The sequence below is a fragment of the Scyliorhinus torazame genome, chromosome 10, assembly GCF_047496885.1.
Source record: "Scyliorhinus torazame isolate Kashiwa2021f chromosome 10, sScyTor2.1, whole genome shotgun sequence".
NCBI lineage: Eukaryota > Metazoa > Chordata > Chondrichthyes > Carcharhiniformes > Scyliorhinidae > Scyliorhinus > Scyliorhinus torazame.
This window is the reverse complement of record NC_092716.1, coordinates 103,983,282-104,011,169: the sequence shown is the minus strand read 5'-3', so window position 1 is coordinate 104,011,169 and position 27,888 is coordinate 103,983,282. Positions and strand designations below refer to the sequence as shown.

At 44.7% G+C, this 27,888-nt stretch overlaps 1 protein-coding gene across 1 annotated transcript in view; it reads left to right on the top strand.

Moving 5' to 3' along the window:
• The window catches only part of LOC140430240 (tyrosine-protein phosphatase non-receptor type substrate 1-like), an 89,031-nt gene extending 65,561 nt beyond the window's left edge, over nucleotides 1–23,470 (top strand). The window contains exons 3-6 of the mRNA XM_072517668.1: nucleotides 20,008–20,322; nucleotides 21,259–21,570; nucleotides 22,844–22,942; nucleotides 23,388–23,470. Of these exons, the coding sequence (XP_072373769.1) occupies nucleotides 20,008–20,322; nucleotides 21,259–21,570; nucleotides 22,844–22,942; nucleotides 23,388–23,470 (809 nt within the window). The remainder of the gene's footprint in view (nucleotides 1–20,007; nucleotides 20,323–21,258; nucleotides 21,571–22,843; nucleotides 22,943–23,387) is intronic.
• The last annotated feature ends 4,418 nt before the right edge of the window (nucleotides 23,471–27,888 follow it).

The following is a 27,888-nucleotide window of genomic DNA, read 5'->3' as shown; positions in this document are numbered from 1 at the left end:
AATAAAAGAATGACTAGGGTAAGAGTAGGGCCAGTCAAGGACATTAATGGGAAGTTGTGCTTGGAGTCCGAGAAGATAGGAGAGGTGCTAAATGAATATTTGTCGTCAGTATTCACACAGGAAAAAGACAATGTTGTCGAAGAGAATACTATGATTCAGGCTACTAGACTAGAAGGGCTTGAGGTTCATAAGGAGGAGGTGTTAGCAATTCTGGAAAGTGTGAAAATAGATAAGTCACCTGGGCCGGATGGGATTTATCCTAGGATTTTCTGGGAAGCTAGGGAGGAGATTGCTGAGCCTTTGGCCTTGATCTTTAAATAATCTTTGTCTACAGGAATAGTGCCAGAAGACTGGAGGATAGCAAACGTTGGCCGCTTGTTCAAGAAGGATAGTAGAGATAACCCCGGTAACTATAGACCAGTGAGCCTTACTTCTGTTGTGGGAAAAATCTTGGAAAGGTTAATATGAAATAGGATGTATAATCATCTGGAAAGGAATAATTTGATTAGAGATAGTCAACACGGTTTTGTGAAGGGTAGGTCGTGCCTCACAAACCTTATAGAGTTCTTTGAGAAGGTGACCAAACAGGTGGATGAGGGTAAAGCAGTTGATGTGGTGTATATGGATTTCAGTGAAGCGTTTGATAAGGTTTCCCGTGGTAGGCTACTGCAGAAAATACGGAGGCATGGGATTCAGTGTGATTTAGCAGTTTGGATCAGAAATTGGCTAGCTGGAAGAAGACAAAGGGTGGTGGTTGATGGGAAATGTTCTGACTGGAGTCCAGTTACTTGTGGTGTACCACAAGGATCTGTTTTGGGGCCACTGCTGTTTGTCATTTTTATAAATGACCTGGAGGAGGGCACAGAAGGTTGGGTGAGTAAATTTGCAGATGACACTAAAGTCGGTGGAGTTGTGGACAGTGTGGAAGGATGTCAAGTTACAGAGGGACATCGATAAGCTGCAGCGCTGGGCTGAGAGGTGGCAAATGGAGTTTAATGCAGAAAGGTGCGAGGTGATTCATTTTGGAAGGAATAACAGGAAGACAGAGTACTGGACTAATGGTAAGATTCTTGGCAGTGTGGATGAGCAGAGAGATCTCGGTGTCCATGTACATAGATCCCTGAAAGTTGCCACCCAGGTTGAGAGGGTTGTTGAGAAGGCGTACGGTGTGTTAGCTTTTATTGGTAGAGGGATTGAGTTTCGGAGCCATGAGGTCATGTTGCAGCTGTACAAAACTCTGGTGCGGCTGCATTTGGAGAATTGCGTGCAACTCTGGTCGCCGCATTATAGGAAGGATGTGGAAGCATTGGAAAGGGTGCAGAGGAGATTTACCAGAATGTTGCCTGGTATGGAGGGAAGATCTTATGAGGAAAGGCTGAGGGACTTGAGGCTGTTTTCGTTAGAGAGAAGAAGGTTAAGAGGTGACTTAATTGAGGCATACAAGATGATCAGAGGATTGGATAGGGTGGACAGTGAGAGCCTTTTTCCTCGGATCTTGATGTCTAGCACGAGGGGACATAGCTTTAAATTGAGGGTAGATAGATATAGGACAGATGTCAGAGGTAGGTTCTTTACTCAGAGAGTAGTAAGGGCGTGGAATGCCCTGTCTGCAACAGTAGTGAACTCGCCAACACTAAGGACATTCAAATGGTCATTGCATAGACATATGGACAATAAGGGAATAGTGTAGATGGCTTTAGAGTGGTTTCAGAGGTCGGCGCAACATCGACGGCCACAGGGCCTGTACTGCGCTGTAATGTTCTATGTTCTATGTTCTATGTTCTACAGAGAGATTTGGCGGTCCTGGTGCTGAAATCACGAAAATCTAGTATGGGAGTTCAGCAGGAAATTGGGAAGGCAAATGGAAAGTTGGCCTTATTTTAAAGGGAATTGAGTATATAAATAAGGGAGTCCTGTTAAAAGTACACAAGGCACTATTTAGACCACACCTGGAATACTGTGAACTCCTTTGGTCCCCATATTGACGGAACGATAGAAACATAGAAACATAGAAAATGGAAGCAGGAGGAATGCATTCGACCCTTTGCGCCTGCTCTGACATTCATTAAGATCATGGCTGAACATCAAGTTCAATTGCCTGAAACCGCCTCCCCCATATTCCTTGATCCCTTTAGCCCCAAAAGCTATATCTAATTCCTTCTTGAAATTACACAGTGTTTTGGCCTCAACTACTTTCCGTGGTAACGAATTCCACAGATTCACCACTCTCTGGGTGAAGACATTTCTCCTCACGTTTGTCTTAAAAGGTTTAGGGCAGCACGGTAGCACAAGTGATTAGCACTGTGGCTTCACAGCGCCAGGGTCCCAGGTTCGATTCCCCGCTGGGTCACTGTCTGTGCGGAGTTTGCACGTTCTCCCCGTGTCCGCGTGGGTTTCCTCCGGGTGCTCCGGTTTCCTCCCACAGTCCAAAGACGTGCAGGTTAGGTGGATTGGCCATGCTAAATTACCCATAGTGTCCATAAAGGTTGGGAGGGGTTATTGGGTTGCGGGGATAAGGTGGAAGTGAGGGATTAATGTGGGTCGGTGCAGACTCGATGGGCCGAATGGCCTCCTTCTGCACTGTATGTTCTATGTCATGTCTATGTTTACCCCTTATCCTCAGACTACGACCATTAGTTCTGGACGCCCCCACCATCGGGAACATTGGACGGGATTCTCCGAAATGGAGGCAGAGTGTTCGCGCCGTCGTGAACACCGTTGAGGTCCACGACGGCGCGAAACGGCCCCTATCCCGACCGATTCAGGGCCCGATAATGGGCTAGGAGCGGCGCTGCGTCATTTACGCACGCCAGGCCTTGGCGCCGCGTCAAGGCGGCGCTGCATACATGACACTGCCAGCGCCACATAACTGGCATCACCCGCGCATGTGTGGGTTGGCCGGCGCCAACCCGCGCATGCGTGGTTGCCGTCCTCTCCGACTCCGCCCCGCAAGAAGATGTCAGACGGATCTTGCGGGGCTGCGGAAGAAAGGAGGTCCTCCTTCAGAGAGGACGGCCCGATGATCGGTGGACACCGATCGCGGGCCACACCCCATTTGATTTGGCGACCCAGGCGATTCCCCCCAACCGGCGCGGGAGCGGAGAATCGCGCCCATTATTTCTGAATCTACCCTGTCTAATCCTGTTAGAAATATGTAGGTTTCTAGGAGATCCCCTCTCACTCTTCTAAACACCATTGAATATAATCCTTACTGACATGGTCTCTCCTCATATAGCAGTCCCGCCATCTCAGGAATAAGCCTGGTAAATCTTCACTGCACTCCCTCCATAACAAGAAATTGCATCCTCAGATAAGGACACCAAAACTGCACACAATACTCCGGATGTGTCCTAACTAATGCCCCATACAATTGCATATACTCAAATCCTCTCGCTGTGAAGGCCAAAATACAATTTGCCTTCATTATTGCCTGATGTACCTGTGGACATCCTTTCAGTGACTGATACACAAGGACACGAAAGTCTCATTGAGTATCCACCTCTCTCAATTAACACCCTTTCAAATAATAATCTGCCTTCCTATTTTTGCTCCCAAAGTGGATAACCCCAAATGTATCCACATTATATGACATCTTCCATGCATGTGCCTCTTCACTCAGCCTGGCCAAATGGCACTGAACCATCTCTGTATCCTCCTCATAGCTCACCCACCCACCCAACTTTGTATCATCTGCAAATGTGGAGAGAATACATTTCGTCCCGTCGTCTAAATCATTAAAAAATAATATGAACAGTTCGGGTCCTAGCAAAAATCCCTAGTCACTAATCATTGCCTGGCAATTTATTCCGACATTTTGTTTCTTGTCTGCTAACCAGGAAGACCATCTCAAGACACTACCATTAACCCCCCACATATTAACATTACACATTAATCTTCTATGTGAGATAGGGAATGGATGAGGGCATGACAGAGAAAGAACAGGAAGACAAATCGCTCTCCAAACCATATATACAGTTTTGGATACTGTTGGGGGAGATGGCTCCCCAGGGGAGGGCGGCAACAGCCACGCTCATGGCACTGTGGGACGCTCTGCTGCACGAGAGGTCGGGAAAAAGCGTGGACTATATTGATAGGGGATTCAACTGTCGGGGGAATAGATAGGCGTTTCTGTGGTCGCAACGTGACTCTGGATGGTGTGTTGCCTCCCTGGTGCAAGGGTCAAGGATATTTAGGAGCAGCTGAAGGGCATTCTGGAGGGGGCGGGTGAACACCCAGCTGTCGCGGTGCATGCAGGCACCAGCAATATAGGTTTAAAAAAACGAGATGAAGTCCTACAAGCTGAATTTGGGGAGTTCGGAGTTAAAATAAAAAGCAAGACCTCCAAGGTAGTAATCTCAGGATTGCTAGCAGTGCCACCGGCTAGTCAGAGTAGGAATGGTAGGAGAGCTAAGATGAATACATGGCTTGAGGGATGATGCAAGAGGGAGGGATTCAAATTCCTGCAACATTGGAACTGGTTCTGCGGGAGGTGGGACCAGCACAGAGCTATACCTTGGGCAGAACCGGAACCAATGTCAAAGGGGGAGTCTTTGTTAGTGCTGTTGGGGAGGGTTTAAAGCAATATGGCAGGGAGATGGGAACCGATGCAGGAAGCCGGAGGGAAAGCAAGTGGGGATAGAAGCAAAAGGCAGTATCGGGGAAAGTGAAAGGCAGAGAAACCAAAGACAAAAATCAAAAAGGGCCACATTACATCATAATTCTACAAAGGCAATAAATGTTTTGGTTTTTTTTAAAGCCTGAAGGTTCTCTGTCTCAATGTGAGGATATTTGGAATAAGGTTGTTGAATGAACTACGCTGGCAATCATTAATGGATATGATATAATTGGGATCATGGACACCTGGCTCCAGGGTGACTAATGATGAGAACTCAACATCCACGGGTATTCAATATTCAGTAAAGATAGAAGGAAAGGAAAAAGAGATGTGTAATGTTGCAGGTTAAAGATGAGATTAATGTAATCGTAAGGAATGGCGTTAGCCTGGATGATGTGGAATCTGAATGCATGGAGTTGTAGAACACCAAAGGGCAAAATGCCTTAGTAGGAGTTGTGTACAGACCACGAAACGGTAGTTGTGAGGTTTGGGATGGATACAATAGAAAATTAGGGATGCGTGCATTAAGGGTACAGCAGTTATTATGGGTGACTTCAATATGTACATTGATTGGACTAATCAAACTGGCAGCAATAGAATGGAGGATGATTTCCTGGAATGTATAAGCGATGGTTTTCTCGGCCAATTTGTTGAGGGGCCAACTAGAGGGCAGGCCACCCTGGACTGAGTATTGCGCAATGAGAGAGGATTAATTAGCAACGTTGTGGTGTGAGATCCTTTGGGGAAGAGCGACCACAATATGGTAGAATTCTTCAGTATGATGGAGAATGACACAGTTAAGTCTGAGACAATGGTCCTGAACCTAAAGAAAGCTAAACTTAATGGTATGAGACATGCGTTGGCTAAGATAAGCTGGTAATGGATATTTAAGGGCTTAACAGGGGACAGACAATGACAGACGTTTAAAGAATACATGGAAGAACTTCAACAATTGTACATCCCTGTCTGGCGGACCAGTAAGATGGGGAAAGTGGCTCAACCATGGATAACAAGGGAAATCAGGGATAGTGCCAAAGCAAAAGAGGAGGCATATAAATTGTCCAGAAAAAGCAGCAAGCCTGAGGACTGGGAGAAATTAAAATTCAGCAGAGGAGGACACAGTGTTTAATTCAGAAGGGGAAAACAGAATACGAGAGTAAACTTACATAAAACATAAAAATTGACTTCAAAAGCTTCTATAGATATGTGAAGAGAAAATGACTGGTGAAGCCAAATGTAGGTCCCTTAAAGTTAGAATCAGGTGAATTCATAATGGGCAACAAAGAGATGGCAGACCAGTTGGATTTGTCTTCATCAAGGAAGACACAAATAACCTTCCAGAAATACTAGGGGACAGGGGGTCTAGATTGAAGGCGGAACTGGAGGAAATCCATATTAGTCAGGAAAATGTATTGGGGTAATTGATGGAATAAAAACCCGATACTTCCCCAGGGCTTGATGCTCTACATCCCAGATTATTTAAGGACGTGGCCCGAGAAACAATGGACGCATTGGTGATCATTTCCCAGCATTCTATAGACTCTGGAAGTGTTCCAATGGTTTAACGGGTAAGCACGCTCTTAAAAAAACGGGGGAGAGAGAATACAGCGAATTATAGACCAGTTAGCCTGACATCGGTATGTGGGGGAAATGTTGGGGTCAATTAGTAATAATGAAATAACTGAGCATTTGGAAAGCGGGGGCATGATCACTCCAAGTAAGCATGGATTCACTAAAGGGAAACCATGCTTGCTACAATTTCTGGAATTGTTTGAGAATGTGACCAGCAGAATGTACAAGGCTGAACCAGTGGATGTTGTGTATCTGGACTTTCAAAAGGCTTTTGACAAGGTGCCACACAAGAGCTTAATGAGCAGAATTAAAGCTCATGATATTGGGGTAATGTATTGACGTGGATAGAGACATGGTTGGCAGACAGAAAGCAGAGAGTGGGAATAAATGGGCCCTTTTCAGAGTGGCAGGCAGTGACTAGTGGCATATCACAGGGTTCAATGCTGGGACCCCAACTGTTCACATAAACATTAATGATTTGGACGAAGGAATTGCATGCAATATCTCCAAATTTGCAGATGACACTAAGCTGGGTGGCAGTGTGTGCTGTGAGGAAGATGCCAAGAGGCTGCAGGGTGACTTGGACTGACTGGCTGAGTCGGCAAATACTTGGCAAATACAACATTATGTGGTTAAATCGGAGGTTTTCCACTTTGGTGACTAAAATGGAAGGGAGATTATTATCTGAAAGGTGACAATTTAGGAAAAGGGGAAGTGCGACGAGACCAGGGTGCCCTGGTGGAACAGTCGCTGAAGTTTGGCATGCAGGTACAGCAGGCCGTCAGGAAAGCTAACAGCAATCTGGCCTTCATAGCGAGAGGATCTGAATACAGGCATAGGGGTGCATTGCTGCAGTTATACAGGGCCTTGTTGAGGCCACACCTTGAGTATTGGGTCTTCTAGTTTGAGGAAGGACATTCTTGCTATTGAGGTTGTCCAGCGAAGGTTCACCAGACTAATTACCAGGATGGCAGGACTGACATATGGAGAAAGACTCAAGCGACTGGGCTTGTACTCACTGGAGTTTAGAAGAATGAGAGGGGATCTCATGTACTTATATAAGATCCTGATAGAACTGGACAGGCCAGATGCTGGAACAAGGTTCCCGACGATGGAAAAGAAGTAGAGGGTCACAGCCTAAGATTAAGGGGTGAGACATTCAGGACTGAGATGAGGAAGAACGTCTGCTCTCAGAGAGTTATGAACTTGTGGAATTCTCTGCCACAGAAAGCTGTTGGGGCCAGTTCGTTGGATATATTCAAGAGGGAGCTGGATGTGGCCCTTGCGGCTCAACTGGTTGATTGATTGATTGACATTATTGTCACATGTACCAAAGTACAGTGAAAAGTATTTTTCTGCAGCCAAGGAAACGTACACAGTACGTACATAGTAGACAAAAGAATAATCAACAGAATACATTGACAAATGGTATATCAACAAACAGTGATTGAGGACAGCACGGTGGCACAGTGGTTAACATTGCTGCCTCATGGCGCCGAGGTCCCAGGTTCGATCCCGGCTCTGGGTCACTGTCCGTGTGGAGTTTGCACATTCTCCCTGTGTCTGCGTGGGTTTCACCGCCACAACCAAAAATTATGCAGGGCAGGTGGGTTGGCCATGCTAAATTGCCCCTTAATTGGAAAAAATGAATTTGGTACCCTAAATGTATTTTGAAAAAACAAACAGTGATTGGTTACAGTGCAGAACAAGGGCCAAACAAAGCAAACACATGAACAAGAGCAGCATAGGGTGTCGTGAATAGTGTTCTTACAGGGAACAGGTCAGTCCGAGGGACAATCATTGAGAAGTCTAGTAGTAAGGTGGGAAAGAAGCTGTTCCTATGTTTGGATGTGCGGGTCTCCAGGCCTCTGCATCTTCTGCCTGATGGAAGGGTCTGGAAGAGGGCAAAGCCTGGGTGAGGGGTCTCTGATAATGCTATCAAGGGGTATGAATAGCAAGCGGGAGTGAAATACTGAATTTGCATGATCAACCATGATCATATTGAATGGTGGTGCAGGCTCCAAAGGCCGAATGGCCTTCTCCTGCACCTTTGATCTATGTTTCTATGTATTTATTGAGGTTCAGGACCCTGGTCTCAGAATCAACAACCTCACTTTTCACCTTGGTAACGAAATCTACCATACAATCGTCACTCATACCCAAGGTTTCGGGCAGCATGGTAGCACAAGTGGATAGCACTGTGGCTTCACAAGGTCATAGGTTCGATTCCGCGCTGGGTCACTGTCTGTGCAGGTCTGCACGTTCTCCCCGTCTCTGCGTGGGTTTCCTCTGGGTGCTCCGCTTTCCTCCCACAGTCCAAATACGTGCAGGTTAGGTGGATTGGCCATGATAAGTTGTCCTTAGTGATCAAAAAAAAGGTTAGGAGGGGTTATTGGGTTATGGAGATAGGGTGGAAGTGAGGGCTTAAGTGGGTCGGTGCAGATTCGACATGCCAAATGGCCTCCTTCTGCACTGTATGTTCTCGGTTCTATGTTTCTTTCACAACTAGATTGCTAACTAATCCCTTCTCATCACACAACACGCAGTCCAAGATGGCCTGTTCCCTTGTTGGTTCCTCAACATACTGGTCCAGTAAATCCCGTATACACTGCACAAATTCCTCCTTTATTGTACTGTGATTAATTTGAGTCACCCAATCTATAGAACATAGAACATAGAACATGACAGCGCAGTACAAGCCTTTCAGCCCTTAATGTTGCGCCGACCTGTGAAACCATTCTAAAGCCCATCTACACTATTCCCTTGTCGTCCATATGTCTATCCAATGACCATTTGAATGCCCGTAGTATTGGCGAGTCCACTACTGTTGCAGGCAGTGCATTCCACGCCCTTACTACTCTCTGAGTAAAGAACCTACCTCTGACATCTGTCTTATATCTATCTCCCCTCAATTTAAATCTATGTCCCTTCGTGCTAGATATCACCATCCGAAGAAAACGGCTCTCACTGTCCACCCTATCCAATCCTCTGATCATCTTGTATGCCTCAATTAAGTCACCTCTTTACCTTCTTCTCTCTAACGAAAACAGCCTCAAGTCCCTCAGCCTTTCTTCAAAAGATCTTCCCTCCATGCCAGGCAACATTCTGGTAAATCTCCTCTGCACCCTTTCCAATGCTTCCACATCCTTCCTATAATGCGGTGACCAGAATTGCACGCAATACTTCAAATGCAGCCGCACCAGAGTCTTGTACAGCTGCAACATGACCTCATGTCTCCGAAACTCAATCCCTCTACCAATAAAAGCTAACACACCGTACGCCTTCTTAACAACCCTCTCAACCTGGGTGGCAACTTTCAGGGATCTATGTACATGGACACCGAGATCTCTCTGCTCATCCACACTGCCAAGAATCTTACCATTAGCCCAGTACTCTGTCTTCCTGTTATCCCTTCCAAAATGAATCACCTCACACTTTTCTGCATTAAACTCCATTTGCCACCTCTCAGCCCAGCGCTGCAGCTTATCTATGTCCCTCTGTAACTTGTAACATCCTTCCGCATTGTCCACAACTCCACCGACTTTAGTGTCATCTGCAAGTTTACTCACCCATCCTTCTACGCCCTCCTCCAGGTCATTTATAAAAATGACAAACAGCAGTGGCCCCAAAACAGATCCTTGTGGTACACCACTAGTAACTGGACTCCAGTCTGAACATTTCCCATCAACCACCACCCTTTGTCTTCTTACACCTAGCCAATTTCTGATCCAAACTGCTAAATCACCCTGAATCCCATGCCTCCTTATTTTCTGCAGTAGCCTACTGTGGGGAACCTTATTAAACGCTTTACTGAAATCCATATACACCACATCAACTGCTTAACCCTCATCCACCAGTTTGGTCACCTTCTAAACGAAATCAATAAGGTTTGTGAGGCACGAACTACCCTTCACAAAACCGTGTTGACTATCTCTAATAAAATTATTCCTTTCCAGATGATTATACATCCTATCTCTTATAAAGCTTTCCAAGATTTTTCCCACAACAGAAGTAAGGCTCACTGGTCTATAGTTAAAGGGGTTGTCTCTACTCCCCTTCTTGAACAAAGGGACAACATTTGCTATCCTCCAGTCTTCTGGCACTATTCTTGTAGACAAAGATGACTTAAAACCAAAGCCAAAGGCTCAGCAAACTCCTCCCTAGCTTCCCAGAGAATCCTGGGATAAATACCATCCGGCCCAGGGGACTTATCTATTTTCACACTTTCCAGAATTGCTAACACCTCCTCCTTATGAACCTCAAGCCCTTCTGGTCTAGTAGCCTGAATCTCAGTTTTCTCCTCGACAACATTGTCTTTTTCCTCTGTGAATACTGATGCAAAATATTAATTTAGCACCTCTCCTATCTCCTCGGACTCCAAGCACAACTTCCCACCACTGTCCTTGACTGTCCCTACTCTTACCCTAGTCATTCGTTTATTCCTGACATATCTATAGAAAGCTTGAGGGTTATCCTTGATCCTACCTGCCAAAGACTTCTCATGTCCCCTCCTGGCTCTTCTTAGCTCTCTCTTTAGGTCCTTCCTAGCTAACTTGTAACTGTCGAGCGCCCTAACTGAACCTTCATGTCTCATCTTTACATAAGCCTCCTTCTTTCTCTTGACAAGTGTTTCGACTGCTTTAGTAAACCACGGTTCCCTTGCTCGACCACTTCCTCCCTGCCTGACAGGTACATACTTATCACGGACCCGCAGTAGCTGTTCCTTGAACAAGCTCCACATTTCCATTGTGCCCATCCCCTGCAGTTTTCCTCTCCATCCGATGCATCCTAAGTCATGCCTCACCGCATCATAATTGCCTTTCCCCCAGATATAACTCTTGCCCTGCGGTATATGCCTATCCCTTTCCATCACTAAAGTCAACGTAATCGAATTGTGGTCACTATCACCAAAGTGCTCACCTACCTCCAAATCTAACACCTGTCCTGGTTCATTACCCAGTACCAAATCCAATATGGCCTCGCCTCTTGTTGGCCTATCTACATACTGTGTCAGGAAACCCTCCGGCACACTTTGGACAAAAACGCACCCATCTAAAGTACTCAAACTATAGCGTTTCCCAAACTTACCACTGTGTTTTTGTGGTCGGTATACCACCCCTACGAATGTCGTTTGCCCCTTGATGTTTCTTAACTCGACCCAGACAGATTCCACATCATCTCTACTAACATTGTAATACTATGTGTATTGTAAGGAATGCAAAGGGTTAACAATAAGATAATAATACTTCTCACCACCAGATGTAGAAAAGGAGCAGTCGTATAAATACCATGTGACTCCTGGGATTCTGGGAGAAGGTTGTAAGGCGTTAGTATGGAGTATTCAAAATAAAATGGATGAGTTTAGTTGTGCAGCTAGATTTCAAGGGATATCATGTAGTTACAATACCGGAGAGATGTCTCCAAGGTGACCAAGGATGGTAAGTAAGCATTGAGGGCTATTCAGTTTTTAGAAGATCAGGCAGAAAGGAAAAGCTGGAGGAGTTACATTGTTGATTAAAGAAGATATGGATACAATATTGAGGAAAGATATTGTGATGCTCTCTGTTGGGTCTATAAGGATGCTTTGAGAACGTAGTGCTAACAAAGAACGTCAAGCTGAGTTATTGAACAAAGCTGATTTATTTACACAACTAAATTAAAGATTCTAGCCAGTCAACAAGGAATAAGTTAGGAAATAAAACAATACGATATCTCTTCCAACAGAACTCTATGCTATGCACCTAATCTCTCTAACATCTCTCCGGTATTCTAACTACATGATATCCCTTGAAATCTATCTGCACAACTAAACTCATCCATTTTATTTTGAATACTCCATGCGTTCAAGTACAAAACCTTAAGGCTAGTAATTTTACAATTCCTTGTACCGCCCCTACAATTATTTTACAGTGTCATTATCTGATACGGGCCTTTGATTTCTCTGCCAGTCACTTTTCTTTTTCTCCTTTCTGCCTTTTTCTTTTGTTCTTGATTGTCCCTGTTCTAAATCCTTACAGAAGTTCTCTCCCCCTGCCATATCCGTTTATACTCTTCAATCGCTCTGGCAAGTACCAGCCCACTGTAACCATGTAAAATGGCTGCGTTCCGATTAATCTGGCCAAAACCCAGTTTAAAATGGCTAACCCGAAAGACTCCAATTTTGGATCCAGTCTCCATAATTTCTCTGGATCCCATCGGCTCTTACTTTCTTGATCAGCACCCCCCCCCCACCCCCCCCCCCCACCCCCACACACACACACACTCCCCTCCCGCAGATCTTACAAGCCTTGCTGACTCCTTGTGGAGTACGTCAACCATCAGATGTGTTAGACATGATCCCCCGGCAAAGCCATGCCAACTATCCTTTTTTAAACCTTGCCTCTCCAAGTGATAATTAATGCTGTCTATCAGACATTATTCCAATGCTTTCCCTATCACTAATGTTGCTCTTAATGGCCTGCATTTCTCTAGTTTTTCCCCTAATTCCCTTCTTGAATAATGGTACCACATTAGCTGTCCTCCAATCCTCTTGCATCCAGAGAGGGTATGGAAATTAGCCTCAGAGACCCTGAAATCTCCTCCCTTGCCTCACATATCAGCTTAGGATACATCTTATCTGGGCCTGTGGATCTATCCAATTTTTAGCACACTAAAACCACTACCACCTCCTCCCTTCCAAAGCTAATCTGTTCAATTATATCACAATCCCTCTCCATGCTTTTGATACCCATATCATCCTTTGCCATAGTGAACACAGATGCAATAAACTAATTTAATACCTCACCTACCTCTTTTGGCTACACACATATATTGCCACTTTAGGTCCCTAATGGACCCTTCCCTTGCCCTGTTTGCCACCTTGCCCTTAGTATAGAACAAGAAACAAAGAACAAAATAGCACAGGAACAGGCTCTTCGGCCCTCCAAGTCTGTATCGGCCATGATACTAACCTTTGCCAAAACCCTCAGCTCTTTGTTGTGCTGTATCCCACTATCCCATCCTATCCACATGTTTGCCTTTTGAACGCCTTAAATGAATGCTAACAAACCACCTTGAGATTTTCTTGTATTTTGTCTGCCAGTGTTCTTTCATGCCCCCCTCTTTGCTATCCTAATTCCTTTAAGTCTCCCGCTCCCCCTCCACTTCCCATACTCCTCCAGTGCATCCATTGGTTTGATCACCCTGTATCTGCCATAAGCCACCCTTTTGTTTCCTTATGCAATCCTGTATATCCCTTGACATCCAGGGTACTCCGGCCATTTTGTTCCCATCCTTTACCTTTACAGGAACATATTGGCCCTGTACTTTCGCTCCTTGATTTTTGAATGACTCCCACTGACGTAGATTTTTTAAAGCACAGGCATGGAAACTGACTCAATATTGTAATCATTGAACGTAATTAATTTGCATTATTCCAGTTAAGTACGAAAGAGTAACAAATGCTTTTGTTTTCAAGTTATCAAAGAAGTGGATTCCATTTTATTCAAATCTTATGGAAATAGAAATTGTTTGCCACAACCTATTTCACAACAGTCTTTGTCTCTTTTTGATGCTGCATTGAAATTTCGTTTTGATAATCATCTGTTACATGTTCAGATGCTGGTGTAGCTGCATAAAGAAAGAAGAAAAGTGACACTGATATCTTGAACAACATTCAGCTATAATACTTGTATGTAAAAATTACATGTACCATATCCGAATGTTGTTTTTGCGAGATGACATTACACGTATAAGGTGCTGAAACTGCCTCGAGTTTTACCCTATCTGTGACACTGTATTGTAGTAAATACCGACAGAACGAAATATCAGTTATAATAGGCACACACATTTCCGGACTTAACATTGCCACATCAATAAGTATATTACCTGTGGTTTCTATATATTTCTAGGTAATTAATCATGATACGTTCCGAAGCGCAGTGGAAAAATAACTTGAGGAAGCGATAAGCGAAAGTCCCCCCTACGTTTTGTAATATTGGCAAGTGTTGTGAAATAAGGACACAAGTTTCTACAACTAAACAAAGAACGTGCTCAGTTGCTCACCGCGGCAGTAGAAGTGCACATTTTAATTTCGCTGTTAATGATTGCAACAATTAAATGTATCTAGTGTTGCGTTGCAATAGTCATTGGGCTCATGGTTCCATGCAATTGCAGACACAGATGATGTTGAAATTAAACGGATATTCAACATGTTTCCCATTGTGAACTTGCCGTTCTCACTAACAATGAAATATTCAGCAGGATCATCTTAAGGCGCATGAATTGATTCTAATCTTTCACTTTCCAATATTACGCCATGTGTAGAAGTGTTTTCTTAAATATATTTTCGGGTGTTTCGTTTATTCATCTCCAGGCATATTTTAGCACACATAGGCTATAATCAAGTTACCTTAATGTAAGGTGCTGCAATGTTTTAATATTGATCTAATTGCATCAAATTTGCAAATTGTGCATTACTGAAATGTCAAAAGTTTAGGTTTAAATGGTACAAACTGTTTTCAATCGACTTTCGATGCAACAATTTTTCTATTGCTAACTCCAATGCTGTGCAAGCACTGCATTTTATGCAAAACAAAAAACTTATTGAATAATAATAAGCAACAGTTTAACATACATAAATAATAGCTTATTGTCACAAGTAGGCTTTAATGAAGTTATTGTGAAACGCCCCACATTCAGGCGACTGTTCAGGAATTGAACTCGCACTGCTGCCTTGTTCTATATTACAAACCAGCTATTTAACTCAGTGTGCTAAACCAGGCCCTGGTTTCAAATGGTGATTGAAGGCAGCAGTCAATGTAAAGCTATTTTTGAATGGCGAGTGAATGGTGATCCAAATGGTGATTGAAGGCAGCAGTCAAAGTAAAGCTATTTTCCTGCATAACACTGAGACGGTATTGATAAGTTAGAAGAGTGCACTTTCTCTTGAAAGAACATCCTGCATTTTTCGAGACAATAGAAAAGTTAGAGCTCACGAAAAATACCTCAAATACTGCCCAACATTCACACATGAGAACCTACTGCAAGTTTGGGCTGCACAAATGGACATAACGCGAAATAATAATAATCTTTATTGTCAAAAGTAGGTTTGCATTAACACTGCAATGAAGATACTGTGAAAAGGCCCCAGTCGCCACATTCCAGCGCCTGTTCGGGTGCACAAAGGGAAGATTCAGAATGTCCAGATTACCTAACAGCACGTCTTTGGGTCTTGTGGGAGGAAACCAGAGCACCGGGAGGAAACTCATGCAGCCACGTGGCGAACGTACGGGCTCCGCACAGACAGTGACGCAAGCCTGGAATTGAACCTGGGACCCTGGCGCTGTGAAGCAACAGTGCTAGCCACTGTGCTACAATGCTGCTCTGTGACGACACCACGCATGCCCAGTAAAACAATACATGTTTTCTGGGAAATGTACACATGTCAATGAGAACGGAGTGTCGTCTTGTAAGACACAAAAGTTGTATAATTCATTCTGTCCAGATCTACGTCTTAACCCATCACAAACTCGTTGTGATTTCTCACCAATCACTTTCAGAGAGTTTTGTACCTTACGATTCTGAAGTTAGGGCGAATGTGCCTTTCTCAACATAGTTCTAAGTTTGAGAACGAACAGGCTGGGCTCCATATTATCCAGTACTTCAGTTCTACACTTTGCAAACAATGGGGCAACGGACATTGCATAATTTCTATTTGTAAGACGGTTGCCTATGCAGCTGAGATGCAGAGAGGCTTCTAGTAGAGAAAATGTTATCTCCCTGTCGACTCAAACAAAACAAACGTCGTATGTATATTGAGCTTGCAACCGCAGAGTTACATACGAGCACACACATGTGAATTATGTTATGTTCTAGTCAGGTAACCTGCAACCTCGTACAAATTGCTATCTGTTTTGGAAACGAATGTTAAATTCAACTTTATTTCTGAAAAAAACAGGAACTTTAACACAGACGCACCCTGATAATTACCGGAACACATTATATCTCTATGACATTTTGGCTATTTCAACTTTTGAGGGTTTTTACCAAGAGAAGGAAAACTGTACCTCTTGATACTCTGACGATCTGCATCAGATCATCCTTTTTAGACACGCGATAAAACATACAATTCAAATATTTCTCTATGTCGCTGGTGGCCCAGTGAGTAAATCGACTCCGGGATGCAGTGCTCAGCCATGCAGAACATCAAGTTATCTTACTTCTAAGCCACTTTGGCTGTTGAAATTCTGTTTAGGTGGTGAGTTATACAGTGCCACTTATATCTTGTGAATTTAATACGAGGTTCCTGCATGAAAAATACCAATTGGTTATGTGGTGGATCTTACAATCTGATTATCCACTGTTGGACTAGCGAGAGCAAAATGTAAGTTGTCGATCTCAATGTCCAGCCTTTATTGACTGTTAGTGGTATCCTAAGTTGGAATAAATCATTGGAGAGGGCGTCTGATAACACCCCAAGCAAGGAGGAAATATCAAACGATTGCTGCATTTTAGATTTTCCGATGTTTCTCTTCGCGTTCTCCTTTTCTACCCGGCTCTCATGTTTCCTCTTTTTCTCTTTAACAACAGTCTGTGACCTTCAGTTCGGTCTCCAAACGCGCTGGGTTTCTATTTTTCGGCCTGTAAATTGATCTTCATTCACAGTGCTTTAGGTTACGAGCTATCCTTTGGTTTCTAGCAAATTGAAAAGTTTTCGTACCATATTAACAATGCGCTGCAAATGCACCCTTGCATTACTTGTATTGACACGCAGTCGGTGCAAATTCAGGTTAGCATCCGTCTTATTGTACACAATCTAGATATTTATATAGGAGATTCTGCTTGGCAAAATTATTGAACTATTCGAATCACGATAAACAACTCGAATGCTTTATTCTTTTGAAAGATGCTGTCGAACATGATGTCAGAGGCGAACCCAACACATTTTTGAACATGACTGTTACCAGCCGGGAGACAAGCCTGATTACACCGGATCAGCCTGACGTAGACGTAGCCAGGCCTTAAGAACTGAAGTTCTCGTACAACTGCTTTCCAACACAAATCGTTCCAGTTATGGGCACAATGGTTAGCACTGCAGCCTCACAGCGCCAGGGAGCCGGCATTGGTAATTGTATGTGTGGAGTTATCACGTTCTCTCCATGTCGATGTGCTCCGGTTTCCTCTCACAGCCCAAATATATGCAGGTTTTGGTGGATTGGCTATGCTAAAATTGCCCCTTAGTGTCCAAGGATGTGCAGGTTATGTGGTTTGGCCATGATCAATGCGCGGGTTTAAGGGGTAGGGCGAGGCAGTTCTCTTTCGGAGTGTCGGTGCAGATTACATGGACTGAATGGTATGAAATTAAATAATTTTTACTTTTATTGTTGTGTGAGGCTTTTTTTAAACAACAGAAGTAAAATTAGGCCACAGATATAAAGCTAAACGTTTTCAACATGCAGCTTTATCTGAAAGGTCACATCGTCCATCCTTGTTCTGCCGTAGACAAACATGATTCGCTTTTACAGGTTCTAACTGTCTCTTGAATTATTTCAGAATTTTGTCTCCACTTCGATGCACGGTGGCACAATGCTTAGCACTGTTGCTTCACAGCGCCAGGGTCCTGGGTTCGGTTCCCGCTTGGGGTTCTGTCCGTTCAGAGTCTGCACGTTCTCGTAGTGCTTGCATGGGTTTCTTCTGGGTGCTCCGGTTTCCTCCCAAAAGTCCCGAAAGACGTGCTTGTTAGGTGAATTTGACATTCTGAATTCCCCCTCCGTGTACCCGAACAGGCGCAGTAGTGTGGCGACTAGGGATTTTCACAGTAACTTCGGAGCAGTGTTAATGTAAACCTACTTGTGACAATAATAAAGATTATTACCTCAAGTACTAAGAAATGATGGATCGATAACTGCATAGTGAAATGCTTTGTATTGCGCTTTTAATCTTTCGATCACGGTGACATTTGCAATGCCATGCAAAATGGCTTTTGTTAAAATTGATGGTATTTATCTGAATGGTTAGGGAGGGAATTCTAGCGTATAGACTCCAAGATGTGAAGGTTGACATTTGTTTGTCAGAATGGTGTGTGAATTGCAGCAGAAAGTGGATGTGATTGCGTGTCCTTCATGTTGCTGCTCTGATAGTGCTTGCTAATAGAATTCCAACCGCTGTGAGATGCTGTCCAAGAAGAATTTCCCCATAAAATTCGGAAAGTGATTTGGCTCATGGCCGCCTTCGTGTTTAAGCGTTTGTAACATTTCCGTCAAGAGCGCGACGTTTAGACAATTTGCCTGAAATTTCACGTACAACTATATTTCCCTGTACTTCTAATAAACCTCTGAATCGTCATAATTTTTGAACTGTAAGATATAGTAAGAAGTCTTACAACACCAGGTTAAAGTCCAACAGATTTATTTGGAGTCACTAGCTTTCGGAGCGCAGCTGCTTCATCATTCACCTGATGAAGGAGCCGCGCTCCGAAAGTTAGTGATTCGAAACAAACCTGTTGGACTTTAACCTGGTGTTGTAAGACTTCTTACACCCACCCCTGTCCAACGCTAGTATCTCCACATCATGTAAGATATATGAGTACTGAATGTATTAAATTACTTTAGTATCAATGCAATGTATTCTGCAGAGGAACATAACTTTCAGCTAAGATGTTCTACTTCAGGAGGCAATGATAATAAACCTTAACCCTACCTAGTATTGCAATAGATATGAATGCTATTAAACAACTTAATTTTCAGACTACAAACTACAACAAAGACAGCTGTTTCTTTGTGGAATCTGAAACTACTTTCGTGGCAATTGTTTTCCCGTGTAATAAACACCACTACAACTAACGATCTTCATTACCTCCAAACTAACTTTCGTGCGAAGGAATAATTTTCTCCTCAACTGCCTGTATTGTCTAAAATCGCAAGAATTGAACATGCCCACAGATCTGAGCGATTTCGACACTTACCACACACCTGGACATGCTGACAGAAATTGTTTATCACCTAAAAATTGCTTTTGTTCTCATCACCAATCTCTCTGTCCGTTACACCATTAATTTCTTATGCCATCATAATACTATCCGCGGTCCCTCGGCCCCTCCTTTGCAACGAATGTACCAACCAGGACACCCTACCTAATTACTGTACCTTCAGCTTGTTGAATACGAGACATGTTCCCTCTGATCCCTGCTCAGTGGTTGCTGCCCTGCTAATCACTAGGACCCAAACTATATCCCTGCTACTATGAATAATAACTTCCTCGTGATTCATTTTCTTTTTACCTTCCACTTTTCCACCACAAAGCTAAACACTGCGATTTTAGAATGGAAATTAATTTAAAATGTAGGATTTATGTGACATTGTGTTTGGAACGTTGTAGCCCACTGTGTCAAATTGTCCATGTATATAAAACATTCTAAAGTACGACGAATTATACAATTTAACGATATTGTTCTAGAGATACTTGGTTCTAATCCTGCCTTGTGTTAACATTGAGATGAACATCTCATCTACATGAAGCATACGTCTCCATTCCACTCTTCAACCTCAGCCAATGGCCCCAGTCATAGGGATGCACCCTCATACGTCATTGTCTAACACTTATTATCAGGTTGTACATAGCCTTATTTCCCCGAAGAAAGTACTTTCCTGTTAGTTACTTCAATTGGCCGGTGACATCGCTGAAATGCCGATGAGGGCTGAGTTTCAGAGCGTACTGTTAATAGGAATTACCTGCATTGGTATTTCCCATATTTCGTTCTTTGTCTTTCCTCTTATTTTCCTCGCTCTCAAAATCGCCCTCAGTGTTTGATAATCATAACTAATGTTCATTTTCTTCTATAGTTGCTGCCCATCCTCTGCTTGAAGTGACCCAGATCCCGGAAAATATCTATTCGTTCATTGGTACGAATATTGCATTCGACTGCACATTTCTTAGTTTCCAAGACGATTCAGATGCGAACGTTTATTGGTGGAAACTTGGCGAAAAGCAAATGATGCACCCTGGATCAGAGAGCAGGAAACGATTTGTCACTGGGAACGGAAAAGCCTCCTTCAAACTCCTGAATATCAGTGTTCAGGATTCCGGAGTTTATTACTGCGGAGTGGCACAGGAAAACAGGGCCGCAAATGGAAGTGGATCAACGCTCATCGTCAGTGGTAAGAAAAGCGTAAAGAGAGTAAGCTGTATAGTATAGCAGTTATTCAAATAAGTAATAAAGAATATAATTTTCCTCACTCCCTTGGGTGTTCCTTTAACATTTGCAGCTTGCAAACGGTGTCAGATCACGAATGAAGGAAATATAAAATGTTTTCGCAAATGCATTTTTTCTTCACGACAAAGGCACCTAAATGTTTCATCATGTTCGCCAATTCATCCACCTAAACAGGATATTCGGATATTAAACAGGGAAAGTAATAATCAGACCTGATTATTCTGAAGATCGGCACTGCACTGTTTTGGAAGGAAAACAACTTCAAAGGCAACTTCAAAGCGAATTTGACAATCCCTTGTCGGGAATCATTTGCAGAGCTCGGGCGAGGATCAGGGGCGTGGAATGAATTCCGTAGGTCTTTGGGGGTTTAGCAACAGGCGAAACTTTCATTTCACAGGTTACTTTAGCATCTGAGAGACAGTTATACTTGAAAATTAAGAACGCCGGTGATTAGAGTTTGGACAACCCAGGGACAATTTCAGTATATTCTTTATCGATGACATTATCGGGTATGAAAGAATTTCAAGCAATTCAAGTTCTTGCGTTGGTCACTCAGGATCTGACCAAAGCTATTGATTGAAGAACAGAAAATACAAACCAATAAACTAGTGTCTGATCCCTCAGAATTCGGACATACGTGTCACAGACACGTTAGGCCGAGCTGCATTCGGCTGTGCAGTAGAGTATAACATATAGAATGGTTGATTCGTATTGCTGTTTATTTAACCATTAACAAACAAGCGGATAGGTGTTTTTTGACTATTCTAGCAGATCCAAAATAATCATAACTCTCCACTGGGAAGGGGCCATCATAGAATTGAATGCTACTCTGTGTTCCAGAATCGGCGATTTATTAACTTTCTTCTCGACCTTCCACCAGCCCTCCCAACTCCAGTGAAGATTGTTCCCCACGTATCTGAAAGTAATGTACCTGGTTCTTTGACTCTCCTGTGCGAAATGGCTTCATTTCACCCGGCGGGTCTGACTATCACTTGGTACAAAAACAATGAAAGCATTGCGACTGGAATAAACACCACGAAGCAGCTGAGCAGAGCCGGAATGTATGAAGCTTGGAGCTATTTTGAAGATGCACAACCGATCCGGGAAGGAACTGTTTATATCTGCCTGGTTTCGCACGTGACTCTTCAGATCCCAGCGATGGCAAGTTACACGGTTCCCAATTGTAACCCAGGTAAGATGTAACTTTTCTATGACTGTAGTACTTTATTTCTAGGCAGGATTATATTTCCTCCTTTCCTAACAGAAAGAAAACGTGTTGGAAAACTGGATCAACAAACAGGAGGAATTAAGCGCCTTACGAAGTATTGTGAAAACCCACCAATATTCAAAATACCGCAGCTTCGTGGACGTAGGGGAGTTGTTTCCATTAGCAGGGGAGACTAGGACCCGGGGGCACAGCCTTAAAATAAAAGGGAGATGAGGTGAAATTTCTTCAGCCAGAGAGTGGTGGGTCTGTGGAATTCATTGCCACAGAGGGCGGTGGAGGCCGGGACGTTGAATGTCTTTAAGACAGAAGTTGATAAATTCTTGATTTCTCGAGGAATTAAGGGCTATGGAGAGAGAGTGGGTAAATGGAGTTGAAATCAGCCATGATTGAATGGTGGAGTGGACTCAATGGGCCGAATGGCCTTACTTCCGCTCCTATGTCTTATGGTCTTATTACTTTAAGCTCGGAACACCTCTCGGACATGGGTGCTGAAGATCCTTACTCGGCAACTTTGAAGGTGATCAAATTCCCTTGGTTCCTCTTTCTTTGTATGTGAACATTCCTATAATCGTGACTCCTGGCGTAATGGAAAACGGGTATAATTCAGAATTCTGAAGATACAGAGTACTGGTGCATATCTTTCTTTTTCGTGGAATATTGACAGTCATTTGGTTTGGATTGAATTGAGCGTTGACGAAACAAGGGGATTGTCGGATACATTTCACCATCACATTATTCAAAGTAAGCCAACATTTCTGGACATGTCTAACAGGGTAAACCTTCGGAAAAAGAAGTGATTGGTGAACTCATTGATTTAATTCCTTAAAACTGACATTGAATATTTAATTTTCCAATACAAACTGCTACCGTTCCGCAATGCAAAGGGATGTCGAGACTATGGCCAGCTTCGCTGTAACCGAATGAAACGGAATGTAATCTAATGGAGAAACAGTGTAAAATTGGCCATTGCGAATCATAGCTGGTCTACCCTCCGCCTGACTGTCTTTCCATCAGTATGTCTCCCCCCCCCCCCCCCCTCCCCGTCAACAAATATGATGTATGCCGACCGCCTGCCACGTCCCAACACCCAATTTTGGTTTTATACGGCGCCAAATACATTTCCATCAGCAAACGTTTTAATTACTCAAGCAAAACTGTTAAAGCGAAAATCCGATTCTCTTACGTTTCTCACTGCCCATGGCATTCTTCACATGTGAAAATTATATTAATCTTGCAGGCCGTGGCAGTAGGATCTTTGGATATACAAGGCTCGCATTGACCTTTGTGATTTTGATGACCACCATTATAATGCTGTTCAAATTCAGTGACTGTAAAGGTAAGACATTTAGTTCAAATACCTATCATAATGAACAGAGACTTTTCAGTGAGTAACTTAAAGGTTTTCATTTTGCTGGCGCAGGAATGGTGGTTGTTGAGATTTGAAAATGGTCTGTAGTCCTGAAAGGCAGCAGTTATTTTAAATTAGTAAGAGCTAATAGGTAGACGCCGCCCATCGTTTTCCGATACGAAAATCGTTTCACTGGGCTTCACGAAAATACATACGTTAGGAGAATGATAGTCTCCAAATGTTTTTTCCTACTTCGGGAGAACTTTGCAGAGAGCAAGTTGGCGTTAGTATTTACCATCCAGCATCTCACTGTGTAAACGCAGGTTACGGAATTTTATGACGCCTTCAGACTTTGTCCGCATTATAAATTTGCCGGATTGATAAAATCACATCTTGTATCATTGAAAATGGGGTTTTGAATTTTGTGTTCTAGTGAGAAGACAGAGAACACAAGCTATTCTGTCCAGTAGCCGAACAACTGACCGATGCTTTTGCGAACGTAATCTACTGCCCTGATAGATCATTTTGTATTGATCTCTGGTATTTTGACAATAAAGCGTGTTCTGTCAGCAGTGGATATCAGGTCGATTCCTTAACTAAGAAATGTATTGCACTTATGTCGATGGTCCGACGCACGTTTCTGTTGCTCAGCACTTGCCTCGTGAGAGTCATTCGGGTTGAGAGTGGTAAGCCGCGGGAATTCTGTGTTGGAAAGAATACTCTTCCAAGAACTAACCGATATGGGAGTTCAATTGTCATGACAAGGAGAAACTCCTCTGAAGTATAGTCGCGCAGCGTGTACAATCCAACATACGTGAGGGTGTATTCGAATCTTGTATTTCCCGTCATAGTTAATAATTTTTTAACTTCCTGGAATCCTAAACGTACCTTAACAAGAACATCGCTGTCAGATTGAATGCGTCTACAGATCTAAAAGTAGAAGTTCAATAGGGCTGGATATCCAAATACAGATCACTGACTGGAGCGGAAAGAGGGAGCGAAAAAACGGAGCAAGAAACAAAAAGATTTAAAACAAAATAATGAACTAAAATATCGGAATCGCTGTGCATGGACACGATTGCTGGAAGTGTACACTGAAACATTAACAAAATAGCTTATGCGATCTTAACGTCCAAATTAGCTGTCACCTAAGGCAGACATTGTTAGAGCTCTGAGAACATTGGAACTCCATCCCAAACCCTGGTTGCCTCTTCTGTGTATCTCTTTCTTCCTTCCCGCCGTACATTATAGTTCGCGCCTTGGGGATAAAGACATCTTCCCAAGTATCTGCTTATTTGGGGCAGTCCTAGCAAAGCCTGGGGTTTAGGCCGATAAAATTGGGCACTTACAATTAAGCATTGAACATTTTAAATCAAACTGCAGTCAACGTCAGGCAGACTGGTGGGAATTCAGACTTGACCAAAGTCAAATACAGGACGCACAGACAAACTGCCAGGACATGTCTGGAGCTGCCTTGTCAATCATCGGGAGTTCAACCATTCTATTGATATGCATCGATTTGTTTTGGGTTGCTCAGATTGAGCCAGACTTTCTGACACACAGAGTTCCAACAGTTACTTTATATGGTAACAGGTTACGTGCAAGCAACACCACCAGAGATGGGAACCAGGGGAGGCCCCCTGTCCTGTTAAGCGGTCATCATCTAATCCACTGGGGTTTCGGACCCCCTCCAGTGGCATCATTGGTCAAAAGCCAGAGAAATTTCTGGAAAGTCAAGAAGGGAGGGGGATAAAGGTAGACACCCAAGACACCCCAGTGAAGACCCGATGTGGAGGTGCATTGGCCATTCAAAAATCTGACCAGTGAGGGAAGGAAACAACCCAGATCAGACCCACCTTTGCAACGATGCCTGAGGGACTCAAAAATCGGACTCGCGGCTCAACCGAGTCCATCAATATGGGTAGATTAACGAATCTTGTGAACCTTTAATATAAGATTTTAGGTTAATTCAAGGGTAAATATTGTTGTCGTTGAATAAAATTGATTTGACTCTCTATTTATGTTGTCCCTTGTTTTCCTCGCTAATACAGACAGCTGGGTAAAACTTTTGATTAATACACTGGTCGAACTTTCCAGAGGAACCGGCCTCCATATTACTGGAGGAGGTGCTGACGACAGTGGGACTGGAGAAGGGGGTAGTGTCAGCGGTGTATGGAGCTATTTTGGAAGAGGATAAGGCACCACTGGAAGGGGTCAAAGCAAAGTGTGAGGAAGATCTGGGGGGGGGGGGGGGGGGGGTTATAGAGGAGGGAGTTTGGTGTGAGGTGCTCTGGAGAGTGAACGCCTCCACCTCATGTGCGAGGCTGGGGCTGATACAGCTGAAGGTGGTATACAGAGCACACCTCACGAGGGCGAGGATCAGCCGATTCTTTGAAGGAATAGATGTGTGTGGGCGTTGCACCTCACGTTCATATGTTTTGGTCCTGTCCAAAGCTAGAGGATTACTGGAAGGAGGTTTTTAGGGTAATTTCCAAGTGGTGCGCATGAAACTGGACCCGGGTCCCCAGGAGGCCATATTCGGGGTGTCGGACCAGCCAGGATTGGAAACGGGGACAGAGGCAGATATCGTAGCCTTTGCCTCATTGATTGCCCAAAGGCGGATCCTGATGGGTTGGAGAGCAGCCTCTCCACCCTGTGCCCTGGCATGGCGGGGGGACCTGTTGGAATTCTTGACTCTTGAGAAGGTTAAGTTTGAACTGAGGGGAAGGATGGAGGAGTTCTACAATTCATGGGCATTATTCATTATGCACTTTCAGGAACTGGATAACATCGAACATTAGTTGGGGTGGGGTGGGGGGGAGGGGGAGGGGGGCTGTGTGCATTAAGGGTGACTGGGTAATTCCTGATTCCTTTTTGTCATTTGTTTATGTAAACATGCTGGCTAATGTTTCGGGTTTGGGGGGAGGATGGGATCGTTATTGTTATGGGGATTGACACATTTGTTGCTGATTATTGTTTATTGTTGGTGGGTGTAAATTTGGGAGAAAATGTGAAAAAGGAGAATAAAAATATATATATTTTTAAATACACTGGTGGAACTATCTGAGATTTTATAGATGCAACAGTGTAGTTTTTATTATTAAAGATCATATGAAGAATCTACGGACGTTTTACTGCGTTATAAACAATCTGCATTAAGGAAAAAATTAGTGAGTTTTACTGTGCATAACCGGACTATCGATGGGAAATGTAACGCTCGAAACTTATCTGGCAAATGATGTCTACACATGGCACAATATAAGAAAATTAAAAATATCAACCACTTTAAGCAGTAGCGATTGTTTATTCTAATTGACAGTGATGTTAAGTAAGGTTACCACAACTCTAGCAAGAAAAATAGCAAGAACATTAGCCAGTCGTATTTTCACAGCGAGTCAGAAAAGCAGCTTAAAACCCGCTGGGTTTCACTGGGTGGGTTCCTAATGGCACGGGAGACTACTGGGATTCGAGTTTCATTCCTGGTTCACCATTAAATCCCAGCGATCTCCAAGCAAATTTGATCAATTTTACTTGTTAATTATGCGAATTGCCTTCCGACAACCAGGGGGTGACTTTGTCGCACCGTCATTTCCAGGTCTCGCCGCGGGGGAATCGAAGTGCTTCCTCCAGCCTTGATGCACACTTTCGCGGCCCCCACTAAATTCCACCGTTTATTACAGTCTTGTTTCAAACATTGCTGAAAGAGCTGAATTCGGGAGGTCAGCTGAGAGTACGTTTCCTGGACATCAAGATAACATCTGATCGAACATCACACAAAGAGGTTTGGCGCAATTTGTGTCACCGACAACGACAGGAAAACTGGGGCGTCATTCTCCGACCCCCCAGCGGGTCGGAGAATGGCCGTTGGCCGCCGTGAATCCCGCCCCCGCCGGTTGCCGAAGTCTCCGAAGGGAGAAAAGTCGGCGGGGCGTTAATGGCGCCGCTGACGTCGGAGAATGGCACGGGTGGGCGCAAGGCAGCCGATTTTGGGCCTGCCGATATTCTCCCGTCCGGATGGGCCGAAGTCCCGTCGACGTGATGACTGGTCACGTCAACGTAAATCAAACCTCCTTTTAATCGGCGTCAACCTGTGCTCCAGGTTTACGCCGACCAGTGTGGAGGTGGGTGACGGCCTGGTGGGTGGTTAGAGTGGGCTGGGCTCCGGGGGAGTACCGGGAGGGGGGTCCATGCTGGGGAGGAGGATGGGGGTTCCGTGCCGGGGAGGGGGATGGGGGGGTCCGTGCCGGGCAGGAGGATGGGGGGTCCGTACCGGGGAGGGCCGGGGAGGGAGATGGGAGGGTCTGTGCCGGGGAGGAGGATGGGGGGGGTCCATGCCGGGGAGGGGGATGGGGGGGGGTCCATGCCAGTGAGGGCCGGGGAGGGGATGGGGGTGGTCCGTGCCGGGGAGGTGGATGGGGGGGTCCATGCCGGGGAGGGAGATGGGGGGTCCGTGCCGGGGAGGAGGATGGGGGGGTCCATGCCGGGGAGGAGGATGGGTTCCGTGCCGGGGAGGAGGATGGGGCCCGTGCCGGGGAGGAGGTTGGGGGGATCCGTGCAGGGGAGGAGGATGGGTTCCGTGCCGGGGAGGAGGATGGGGCCCGTGCCGGGGAGGAGGTTGGGGGGATCCGTGCAGGGGAGGAGGATGGGGGGTCCGTGCTGGGGAGGAGGATGTGGTCCGTGCCGGGGAGGAGGATGGGGGGCCCGTGCCGGGGAGGAGGATGGGGGGGGGTCCGTGCCGGGGAGGAGGATGGGGGGGTCCGTGCCGGGGAGGGAGATGGGGGGGTCCATGCCGGGGAGGAGGATGGGGGGTCCGTGCCGGGGAGGAGGATGGGGTCCGTGCCGGGGAGGAGGATGGGGCCCGTGCCGGGGAGGAGGATGGGGTCCGTGCCGGGGAGGACGATGGGGTCCGTGCCGGAGAGGAGGATGGGGGGCCC